This window comes from Coenobita brevimanus, chromosome 51 (genome assembly GCF_032717465.1).
Source record: "Coenobita brevimanus isolate Jiangsu-jjx chromosome 51, ASM3271746v2, whole genome shotgun sequence".
NCBI classification, from domain to species: Eukaryota; Metazoa; Arthropoda; class Malacostraca; order Decapoda; family Coenobitidae; genus Coenobita; species Coenobita brevimanus.
The window spans coordinates 38,299,880-38,313,173 of NC_137004.1; the positions used below are offsets into that span (position 1 = coordinate 38,299,880).

At 41.2% G+C, this 13,294-nt stretch overlaps 1 protein-coding gene across 5 annotated transcripts in view; it reads right to left on the bottom strand.

Annotated features, from left to right (window-relative positions):
• Positions 1 to 13,294, bottom strand: part of LOC145400266 (uncharacterized) — a 133,392-nt gene that overhangs the window by 14,764 nt on the left and 105,334 nt on the right. The window contains exon 5 of one of the 5 annotated variants that reach the window (XM_080272806.1): positions 5,652 to 6,447. The exons of the other annotated variants lie outside the window; for them this stretch is intronic. Coding sequence (XP_080128932.1) covers positions 6,043 to 6,447 — 405 coding nt within the window. The 3' untranslated portion in view covers positions 5,652 to 6,042. Of the gene's footprint in view, positions 1 to 5,651; positions 6,448 to 13,294 lie in introns of those variants that run through there. 5 annotated transcript variants of the gene reach the window in all.

Below are 13,294 nucleotides of genomic sequence, written 5' to 3' on the forward strand. Positions count from 1 at the left end.
CTCTTGGAGTCCAGTCAGTCAGTCTCTTCCTCCATCAGTTATCCCTTATTCTTGCTACATGACCTGCCCACCCCCATTTCTGTTCTTTTATAACTTCGATAATGTCTTTGACTTTAGTTTGCTCTCTCACCTAAGTTGATCTTTTCCTGTCCCTTAAAGATAATCTCAACAATGACCTTTCCACTGCCCTCTGAGAATGGATTAGTTGATTATACTTTTCATTTCATATATATATATACACACACATACACAATATTTAATTGCCATTCTTGAGTGTGTCACAACCACTGAAAGGGTCAAAGTGACTGCAACAGTTGTACTGCACTAATCAAATACTGTAATAAACCAGAACTCTATGTAATCATATACAGGAATAACATAATCTACTGGACTGTACTATGGTTGCATATACTGGGTCATACAGTATTCCAATACAGTACCAAATAGTGCTTAACAGCTTTCACTAGATACTGATGGTCAAGTTGGCTGTGGTGGTTCAGGCAGAACATGATGAAAATCTGTGTTGTGATGTGTAAGGTCATCAATATGATGGTGCTGGTGGTGAGAAGGGTGGTTTGGACGTGGGGGGGCCAGAGGGTGCTCAGGATGTCGAGAACGTATATGTCGTGTCAAGTTGCTGGAGATGTTGGCACGGTAGGGGCAGTGCGGGCAGGCATATGGTTTCTCGCCTGTGTGAGTCCGCATGTGACGTCTGAGGAGGGTGGCATGGTATGGTCCTCGGAAATCTCGTCTACATATGGGGCAAGTGGCCATCCCGGGCCCAGATGGGGGTGAAACCACGCCCACCAGTCCTGCCCTCGCAGCCATCAGCCCCTGCAACAACAGGAAGGCTCTCAGTCCTACCCATCAGGGAGTTACTCATACTTGTATCATGGTGTAACACCAAAATGCATGTAAAGCAAAAGTAACTTGACACATGTTTATTTCTTTAATAGGACTTTTCACCATACAGTATATCAACAACTTGTTTCTCAGCCCAGTTAGTACAGCAATAAGCTGATAAAGAAGTCCAAAGGCCTCCCATTGTCAGTCCTCTCATCGTGCAAAAGGGTGAATGATAAAGTGTAGTACAGAGCAGGTACAATATGTACTGTGAAGACAACCGCAGCCTTCATCACAGTCTGATTAAACTTTTGATAAACGGTGGCATTTTTAAAATTTTCTTCTTGCTATCAGCACAGTTTTAATCATCCATGGGAAATGTTCCACTCTTAACCCATAAACTGCTGCATGGGGAAATCAAGTACTTCATCTCATATGCAGAAACAATTTACTTCTAAAAGTTCTCCACTTTTTTTTTTTTTTTTTTCTGTCATGTTGGTCTACATATAATGTCCTTGAATTATTTGTTCAGCACAGGCATATAAATTTTTAGAGCAATATGCACTATGGTTTTTCTACTACAGCTTCCTGTTGCTTTTCAGCGCACACACACACACACACACACACACACACACACACACACACACACACACACACACACACACACACACACACACACACAGTATATATAAAATCTTTCAGAATGGAAATACAGTATACAGCAGCTATCAGATGGAAGAGGCCATACTGAAATATGGGCACAAATTTCCAAGTTCATATCTACTGCACTTAGCAGTACTGACCATTAATAAGAAAAAGCAAAGGAAATTCAAATTTAGTTGATCCTCTGTTAAGTCACAGCCCTCTATCAACATGTGTTGCAGCTTACAGGTTTAAGAGGTGATACCTATCTCAGTCTCTGATGGATGTCAGGTACAGTTTGGGACACTGTCAGAATATCTAATTTGACTGAGAGAAGCATCTTGCTTTTTACATCTTTCTGTAATCAAAATCTTCAATGACAGAGTAGCAAAATTTTATCTCAGTCATAATAAATGATATATACTGTCATTACATGCGCAAGGATGCTTATTATTTTGTCTTTACAACTAAAATTCAACGACAAAAAACTCCCCCCCCCCCTTATATTCCAAATAACAGTTGTCCTGGAGCAAGAGATCAAATACATTAAATATGTATTCAACTGTTACACACCTGTTCACTGCACTATAATGCATTTCTTCAAAAACCATTCAACACACACCAACAAAAGGGGTAGTTAATGTACCAATACATTATCAATATTTATTTATATAATGCACTGTTCATTGTTATAGTTCTTTTTACAGTACTGTACACTAGTATATGAACCATTCACATCCAGTATGAAAATGAAAATTATGCATCTTGTTTTTCCTTACACCCTAAAAGGCATCGTTTATAGTTTAGCTCCTCAAAATTATCCACAAGTGGCGGAATAAGACTGCAATAAAAGTCTACAGTGTAACTAAATTGGCTTCAGCTCTCTGAAATAATGACCACAAAATAAAATTAAATATTTCAATCCACACCATTCAGTCTATATAATTACCAAAATTAAAGCTGCTATCGCCCATACTAAGAAATAAGTGGGCACCGTTACATCTTTTTTCAAGCATGTGCATAATTCATCTTTCTAAGTAACTGTGCAGATTAACCAATGTATAAACTCCCTTCCCTTTCTGTTGAAAACTGATCAGTGCTGTACTTTTTTTTAAATCTCTAAACTATTCTGAATTTAATAATGAAAACTATGCATCTACTGCCTCAAAGCATTTAGTTCTCCTTTACCTCAATACAAAATACACAAAGTTAGAGCACATGGTTGCATGTGGTTCAAAACACAAAGGTATGAAGTTACACACAATACGTAACACATACTCCACCCCATAATTCAAGTGCTTGCCATTATACTTCATGTGAGTTCGGAGTTTCGTCTAGTTAAGAAATGGCGTATTATGAGACATAGTGAGCGAGGTTATCCTGGAGAGAGGCTGTATAAGGCTGGGGGTCATGGTTATGAGGCACCACCATACAGATTCCATCCACACTCAGTCTGGCTCGACCACGGCATGTTTTCTTGGTGCATCGCCACCAACTGGTTCGACCCCCAGCCTCTGCACGGCAAATCCTGTGCTTGAAACCCTCGAAGTAAAGCAGGTCTTTCCCCCTCTGTGACTTGACAAAGGCTCCACTCTGCTGAAGGAAAATCAAGTACTGTATCAGAGTTGGCTCTGCAAGGCTTTTCCAAAATTAGCCTCTGTTATTTATTTACTTTTTTTTTTTTTCTGGTTCTCTCTCTCCATTCTCATTTTCTAAGAAACCTGTGTGAGTGTCTCACTGACTGTGATCATGCCCTTGTAAATTTCAAATTTCTTGCAACAGATATTGCAGAATATGGAATTATCAGCAACATCAAGGGTTTGTACTCATCCATCCATCCATCATCCAATCCTATGTTGCCCCATGAGAAGCGTGGGGGCCCGGGATTTGGCAAGTTGGTCCTGACATTCAAGATGGGAGTGACCAGCCTCACTCATCCCTAAGTGGTACTACATGAGCAATAAACTCCAACCACCCCTAGGATATAAACCTACACAGGCTCAATCTGATTGGAGTGCCTCAATTACCCACTAAACCACCAGGTGCCACAATCTGGTTATATGGTTATCACCCAGTGTAGTAAATGGTATCCTGGTGTACAGGAAGCCATTTGACTTGTCACTCAGTGTAGAGTCACCCACAGGCAGAGGGAAGAGGAAAAAATGAAGGAAAGAAAGACAGAGGAGGAGGGAAGGAAGAGAGGAAAGGGCAGGCAGCACCACATCGAGTGAGTGGATGATGGGCACCCTCACCTATTCTTGTTTTCACTTTCAAACAAATATTCAACTTCGGCTTAAGCCTTACATGACAATGAAAAAAAAAAAAAAAATCTGGAAACCCTTTTTTGACACAGAACAATCTCCCCTATTTTACCCATTTAAGGCTCCATGCATATTTAAATCTTTTCTTCTGGCTAACACTATATGACTTCACTCATCTCAGGGAAACCCAGGCAGCTATGGGGCAAACAAATATCCAATCAACAGTTCATTTAATCTTTATTATTTTCATAATCATACATAAGTGCCTGCTGCAGGAATAAATACAAACAGGAATTCACATGTAGAGAGTTCCCAAGTTAAGAGTTTATTCAAATCCTTTATTTGATTCAGTTTATAATCGTTTCAGCTACAATAATATGCAATAATCATATTACTAAGAACATCTTCTTGTACAAGTATTCTTCCATGTCTTGGGATACTACTGTATTAGTGCCCCTGGTTGCTTGTTTGTGTGATACATTTGAGATGATACCCAGTTTTATAAGTTGCTGCTGGCTGTGACACAATATGAATAAAGTATGATGCAGCAAGTAATGTGTAATGTGTACATTTTTCACCAAGTAGTACAGCAACAACGAAATACTCGTCGTAAAAATTTTCAGGAGAAACACATCACTGCTCTAAGGTCTGTCAAGGTCAAATGTTTAACTGAAAAATAAGCAAAGGGTCTTGCCGCATTCACAGAAACTACAACAATGTAGTCACACAAAATCTGGATGACTGGATGGTCTGTACTCCGCATGAGTTGCCTGAGGCAATCACAATTTGTCTAAAATATAACTTCCTATATGCCGGATCAATTAACAGAAGAAGTTTCATATTCCTTCTTCTATGGTAATTTTCAAGAAGTATTTTAGACTTCATTCAGTTATGTATTGTACAACACTAGAGTAAGAGTTCTTCCTGCAGTCATCAATGATTTAAATATTTTATACAGGTCTATAGCCATGGCTATGTTTCACCAACTGAATCAAACAAGAAAAACTGCATACCACAGTAGGTGTTTTCACTGGACATAACAAGACCGCATTGCTGGGTTTTAAGAGTTAAATACAGTGGAAAATGTAGACAGGACAAATGGCGTAAATAGTGTAAATGAGAGAAAATTAAAGAATGAGAAAATGTAGGGCAACAAAATCTTCCACATTTAATTATTCCAGTCTGTTCCACAGAAGCCCAGTCAATTTACAGACATTTCACCCCAGATCCTCTGTCAAAATTTCCTTGCTCAATCTTTGTACTGTCATTGTTACCTTAATTATTCAGTTGTCAATCAATTGTGGTTCACTGTGAAACATGAATGTCAATGTCCTTTTCTGCTGTTTAATTATATGATCATTACCTAAATTTCTGTCAATGCACGTCAGTGTTTCCCAATCCCTCTAAATAATGTCTAACTGGTTTGGCCAAGTGAAGAGGATAGACAAACTAATGAGGACAGTGTATGTGAAAGAGGTGGAAGGGGGGGGGGGGACAGAGAGAGACCGAGGATGGAATGGAAAGATGGAGTGGAGAGGTGCATGAGAAAGGGGTGGTGGGTGAGTTGTGGGGAGGGCAGTGAAATGGCAGGGGACAGGATGACATGGAGGCGATTTGTTTGTGGCCACCTCTTACAGGATTAAGACATCTGGCTATAGACAGACAGATACATCCTGTACCTTCTCCATCTCCATTTTATGTTCCAGTGTAAAAAAGTTTACCCAAACTACTGTTCTTGTTGATAACTCAAGAATGGTAGCACTGAAGCTCTATGGCATCCAGTATCAATGTTAAGAACCAGTAATGGGAAAGAAAAAAAATAAATAACATGCATGTGTGGCCAAGACCTTCAAAAATGTATACATGTCTGTCAGGTCCCATTTTTCAGATACACAAGCTGGGAGAGTTAGCATATTGACTATTTTACCCTCTGGGCAACTAGTAATTAAAAATCAGCAAATTTTCCCAGTATTTCGACATGCACAACAGCGCCACCTGATGTAATGCACATATAAACACACAAGCTACTAGACAAAATAGATACTACCTTATATACTGTACCGCATTCACAAAAAAAATGGCACATCTTAATTTCCTCTCATACTTCAGTAACGATTCAACAGGGTGTGTTCAATTGCACTACATGCAGAACAAAATATGGCATAAAAATGTCTAATCAAATGTGCCCTCATTTTCATCGAAGTAATTAAAGTTTTTAAATCATGTACGTCTTGTTTCTTATACAAGTAGTAGAACTGTCTGATAAAATATGCCCTCTTTTAGGTATATGTAGTCCTCATATTGATGGTGAAGAATGATGTATATTCTGTGCTGTTACACTAGCAGCAGGTCCCACAGCTGCAGGGAGAAGGGACTGACAAGAAGCATGTGGACCAGCATTGTGTACAGTGCGCAAGTGTCGTGTAAGATTACTGGACACATTTGCACGGTAGGGACACTGAGGGCACTGAAACGGCTTTTCTCCAGTGTGAGTAACCATATGCCGAGTCAATAGGAACTTCTTGTTCAGCCCATGGAATTCACGTCCACACTCTGGGCATGGCAGTGGTGACCCTAAGTCCCCTGAACCTGAGCCGCTGCTACCTGACCCTGATAAATTAAGACGAGGAGCACTGTGGGGCTTGTGAACGGCAGAAGCTGAAGGGGAGCATCTCACCAGGGGACTGCGCCACGACAGCCTCTGAAATACACAAAGGCATCGTCACACCCCTGGTCTGGCTCCCCTTCTTACATCATAAATTTCCATAAATGTTTGCTTCATCAAATTTCAGCGATCTTCTTCAATCCTCCATATTTTCACAAATTAATGGAACTTGCTTGCAAGAGTTCATAATGACTGTTTTCTGCTGACATCCAAATATGAAATATGGATGAATGGGTGTCAATGCTACCATTATTTTTTTCACAGTATGTATTCATTACATGATTTGAATATTCCTCATGTTCAGATTCATAACAATCACCAATATAAACATACAAGAGATTCCTCATTTAGAAATTAGAAATTAACTAAAATAATCATGATTCACTACTCACCACCTGATACTTCACTTGTATCATTTGTACGGTACTTCAAAATATTGCAACAGGTTTTAGCTCCCACTTTAAAGCAAATCAACAATGATTAATAACATGCACAACAATAGTTATTTTGGCATATGCTTGACTCAGAATCAGGAAACATACAATTCTTACACTTCATTAACCAGACACACCACACAGTACTGTTCTTTCAAAACAGATATAACTGATCAAAACCAGAAGAAAACTAATACACTTCTGATTAATGATGATTATTCATGCAAACTGCAGGTAATCTTGTTGATACATAAAGCAGTTATCAAAAAGAACACCAACCTTTCTTTGTCACATAATAATGCTGTTTCAAAATTTATTCCAGATTTTTAACACTCCTCTGCAGGTGAATACTAAGCTGTCTCTAAACACAAAGCTGGTAAATCTCTCTACTGAAAAAAAATCTTCAGATGATAACCTGAATTCAAATAATAACATTTAGCTGTTAGGACTGCATGAAGTGGACTGTCCCTCTACTCTCATAAGTATTTCATGTACAGTAAATGCAACGTATGTTTCAAACATCAGCATTTCATAATGTACACATGGTATCCAAGTATGTCCACCTGAGACACAAATTACAGGAAGGATCAAACTTGATAATTATCCCTAAAAAAGAAAAAAAAATAATAATAATAATAAAACAAATAAATCTGTACTAATACATACTAGTATACTAACCTCAACCCTATGCCAAGCACATGTTCCATCATCTTGACTATCAGAATGTCTCTGACAGTTAATGACTCATTCTTAAAATCATTGGCAGATACTGGTTGGCCAATTAAATGTACAATTTCTTAAGTATTTCAGTGTTCAAGCATATATGTGACCACATGCTGTATGCCTAAGCAGCCTGGCTATTAAAACACACATACACACAAAATGTTGTTCTGCTTTTTCCGTGTTTTTAATGTTTCTAGAATACTCAGAATAGCTGAAAAAATGCTAAATCCACTGGTAGAAAATTGTCAAGTCTAAATCAACATTATCTGTTCATGTATTTTTATCTTTCTTTGTTGTTGTTGCCTTTTCCTGAGAGCAAGGTCATGTACAAATCTCCAACGTATGTTGGTTTCTGGATGGAATCTCCATGATCTGTCAGAGTTATCAAGAGTTTACTTCACTATTCAATATTCCCAATTCTGACAAAGTGGCACTCTGCAGAATGTGGCACCATGCTCAGGTCCAGCTTCTGCCAATTAACCCCATTAATCTTGAATTTGACATTTGTTTTTTTCTTGGAGAGAACAATCTTGCAGGCTTTTAGCCTCTGGTCCTTCTTCCTTACATTTAAAATACAGTATATATATATATATATTCATTTTCGTTTTTCGTTTTTAAAGGCTCCAACATGCTTGCATGTGTCGGCCTTGGTCACCTGATGGCGGCTTTCCACGCTGCACGATCCATTGCAGCCTCCCTGTTCAGTCCCTTAACCCTAAGGTCACACTTAATGACCTCATCCCATGTCTTTCTCGGTCTACCCCTCATAACCCCACCCCCAATATTAACACTTCTCACCTTCCTCACCCAATTATCATCCCCCATCCTCTCCACATGTCCAAACCATCTCAATCTACCTCTCCTCATCACAACACCAATACACTCCAGTCCCATCCTACCTCTCAATTCTTCCATCGTAAACCCAACCCCTCCAGGCCTTGGACGCAGGGACACACTGCACATCCACCTAATCACTGTCATTTCTGTACGTCTGAGCCGGCAAATATCTTCCTCCTTCACTGCCCAGGTCTCACTACCATACAGCATTACACTCCTAACACATGCTGCATACAAAGACCACTTAGCACGTAAGGAGAGTCCTCTCAATGTCAGGAGAGGCAAGAGCTTCCTGAACTTCTTCCAACCACTTCTCACCCTAGCCACAAAGTTAGCTTCAGCCCCACCTCCAGCACACAACATGTCTCCCAAATAACAAAACCCTTCCACACATTCAAGAGATTCACCAGCAAGTTCAATCCTTTCACGCCTGACAATCTCCACCTGCTCACCCCGACACGCCATACACATAAAATCAGCATTATCTCGCAGTCTACCTCTGATACCACTACATCTCTTATGCACCCATTTATCACACACACCGCACAAGATGGAAATACTTCCCACGCCCTTGTGGCAAACTGCACATGGCCACTCTCCCTCGTCTTTGACAATACCGCCACCAACCCTAGATATCATCACTTTTGTTTTATCTGCATTTACCCTTAAACCCTTGTGCCCCATACCATCTCTCCACTTCCTAAACCTTTCCTCCGCCTCCTTTTCGTTCTCAGCAATCAACACCAAATCATCAGCATACAACAACTCCCATGGGAGTCCATTTCTAAAGTCACGTGAAAGGGCTTCAAGTACCATGATAAACAACATGGGACTCAAAACTGATCCCTGATGCACACCAACATTCACAGAAAACTCATCACTCAAATCTCCATTCACTCTTACTTGGGTGTGAGCACCCACATACATAGCCATAACCACCCTAACCAGCCACTCCTCCAAGCCAAGCTTTCTCATTGCCCACTTCACCACCGCTCTAGGGACTCTGTCAAAGGCCTTTTCCAAATCAACAAAAACAAAATAAAGATCCCTTCTCCTACCAATATATTTTTCCTGAAGCTGTCGAACAATGAATATGGCATCAGTGGTCCCACTACCTGGCATAAACTCAAACTGCATCTCATCAATATTCACTCTTTCTCTAATCATACCTTCTAAAACTCTCTCCATTACCTTTATTATCTGATCTAAAAGCTTTATACCTATATAATTTCCTCTTTCCAGGGCATCACCCTTCCCTTTATACACATTTACAATTACACTCTTCAGCCAATCATCTGGGACAACACACTCATAAATAATCCTATTTATCAGGTCAGTGACTAAACTCACCCCTATATCGCCTGAGGCCTTCAACATTTCGGCTGTCAACCCAGACACACCTGCTGCCTTCCCCACCCTCATCCTGCCTACTGCCTCACTCACAGTAGCAGTATCAATCAAAGGACAAGGGCCAGACACTGAATCTGCTGGCTCCAAACCTTCCCCGTCCCAGTCAAACTCCTCATTCAACAACCGGTTATAATGCTCTCTCTATGCATCTTTAATATCCTCACTGTTCACCACTACCCTTCCTTCATCATTCTTCACACACTGCTCACCTATAATATCCCGATTATCCCTCTTCACTTGACCTGCCACCCTAAATATCATAATTTTCCTTTCCCCATGATTTAGGTTATTAAGTAATAGTCTCTGTGACTCAAACTTTGCCCTGTATACCTCTCTTCTAGCCCTATGCTTGGCAGCCAAATATTCCTCTTTGCTACCACCCTTCTTCCATTCCCGGAAAAGCCTTCTTTTCTCCTTAACTGCAGCTTCTACACCCTCATCTCACCACCAAGTTACTTTATGTCTTGGTGGTCCTCTTGTCCAACCGCATGTTACATCAGTAACTCTCATGAAATTGTTCTTGAGGGCTCTGTACTGTTAATTAACGCCTCTGTCTACAGCTCTCTGTTCAGCCACCACTCTCCTCAACTCGCTATAGAAGGCATCCCTTACTACTTGGTTTTTCAGCTTCCATATCTTCCTCCTAGTTACATAAGTCCTCTTTTTCATCCCTTGTTCTTTAGGCACCATATTACAAATCAATAGTTTGTGCTGCTGCACACACTCCTCACTTCCTATAACTTTAACATCCCTCACTAACCTCCTATTGGCCCTCCTAACCAGAAAATAATCTATCTGACTGCTATTTCCCCCAGACTCATACGTAATTATCCTACTGTCTCTTTTCCTAAAATATGTGTTGCACACAATCATGTCCGTTGCCTCCCCAAACTCGAGTATCCTTTCCCCTTCTGCATTCCTTAGACCATACGCACATCCCCCATGCACTCCTTCATAACCTTGTGCTGCATCACCTACATGACCATTTAAGTCCCCTCCCAAAATCGCTATCTCATCATCCCGCATACCACCCACTACACGTATTAAATCATCCGAAAATCTTTCTCTGCTTCATCCAATCCTGCCTGTGGAGCATATGCCGATATAATCGCAGCTATCTTTCTTCCCAGCAGAATTTTCACTACCAATATCCTATCGCTTACTCTCAAAACATTCATAACATATTCCACCCATTTCTCCGCAACCATCACACCAACACCTCCATATCCATCTGTCCCCCCCTGCCAAAAACAACTTATAGCAACAATCCTTTCCAACAATCTTTCTGGCTGATCCACCCCTAAACCGGACTTCCTGCAAACACGCCACATCCACCCACCTCCTACTGAATGCCTCAACGACTTCCCCCACTCTTCCCCTCAAACTTCCCACATTCCATGAACCCACCCTCATCCCCATGGGTGATTTATTGTCCTCAGGCTTGCTTTGAAACTTATTTTGTTTTGTCATCTTCAGTATTAATAAAGGGGGAGAGACATAGCACAGGTCCCACTCACTGCCAGTCCCAGGTCCAGGCAATGGATCTGGGACCCCTAGCCCACCAGCTTACCAGTGGCTGTGATAGTGGCCTTGGGGCACCCTGCCAGGACAGCTGCAGGGACACCCTCCAAGCGCGTCTTGGCACTGCAACTATCCCGCCATTATACACCCACTGATAGGGCAGCCTCCTGGGGCGCTACTCCCAGGTTCGGGCCCCTTTCTATTGGGCGGAAGCGGCAGCCTGGGAACCGCAATGCCCTGTACCCTCTAGCACAGGCCCGAGCCCCATCACACCCTGGACCCACGATCTATGCCGGCAGAACCCCTGCCACGCCTCCCCCCTGAAGTCCGCCACTAGGTAGCGGGGGCAAAGTTTTCTGGCCACATGCCCTTGCTGGTGCCAACCCCTGTAACGTAGTGGGATATGCTGTGTGAAATGTAAAGTGCATGTGGTGTAGTGCATAGATAGTTAGAGGAAATGTTTGGGAGAGTATGCTGGTCCCCAGACAATCATATTTAGACTTTGGGAGGTCTCTTGAACAGAAAACAAACCATAAATGAAGGCTATGTTTATCTCCTCCAGCTGAAAGTTTCTCCAAAGTGTGTGTGTGTGTGTGTCATAATGCAGGAGCTAATATATCTACAACTGAACACTTTTGGGAGAAGCAAGTACAGAACAATGGACTTTCTCCAAAAGTTAGTGACTGGATACACCACAACTACTGCTGATACTGCAGAATTTCTAGGGTTCCACATCACTCAGTACCCCATACAACCAAGTCATCATCATCATCATCATCATCGTCCAGACTGCCTTTCCCACCCTAGGGCAGGGTGAGGAGTAGCAATGTCCAGACAGCCCAAGTCTGCCCAATCCAATGCGCCACGCAGGCATTCACTCGTCATTCAAACCCCCAGAATCCTGGCTCTATGTGGTATGCCAGAAACTTTCACCACATTCTGTAGCTTCACATAAATGTATTATAAACTTTGTTATGTCTCTTGCCATAAACATACAATGCCCTCCTCCACACTGCAAAGTTTCACATGACTCCATGCACTAATAATTGCAAGCATGAAGTTAAAAAAGTTGGTTATTTTTTAACAACCTGTATCTTGTCTTCCAGTTACTCACAACTGCATCTTTACTTTTCGCAATGGAAGACAGGGCAGCACACAAGGAGCTCGACACGAGTTACACTATTCTGGAATGTCTACAGAAAAATAAGGTAGCTAAGATATAATCTGTTTACTAATATCAAAGACTATTCCATTCAGAAGAAATGGTTTGTGACATTCCTTAGAAAACAGGAAAATACGACATCACTCAAGAACTGAGCTTCCATTGTTTAACCTGATCTATAAACAGTGCACAGTAATATGGGTTAGAAATCCACAGGCTCATCATTTATGCCCCTGAAATTATAATCTCTCCCAAAAGGAACAAGCCAGTCACAATGTTTTTATTTTGAGAATATCTACTCACTTGATGTAGTGCTACCTTAACAAGTGACTGTTCATGTTCTTATCTCCATAACTTGCATTATCACATTTCACTTACTATACCATTTTTCTTCTTGTCCTCCCCAGCCTCCTCCCACCCTCAAACTCAAATAAGAGTAGGCCCCATTTAAAGCTGTTTCATTACTCTGCTGAATAAGAAACATCAGTTCTTCACAATGTTACACATTATTCATTATTAGCTCTCTCAGGAAACCTGGCCAGCTCACCCCTACTCCCCCTCCCGGTTTTGGCCCAGCCAGATATTTCCCGTGCTGAAAGTACGGTTTATACTTTTCTTTACAGAACGGGCCCTAATACAGATACCAATTATTCTTTTGTTGCGTTGGAAAGCCAAGAGGTGCAGCTTTCTTTTGTTCTCGGGCTGTAAATTTGGAAACTTATAAATATAAGTAGAAATAAGCGTGTGAATGCTATATTGCATTCATTCAAGAAGAAATTGGAACTTTCTGAGGAAG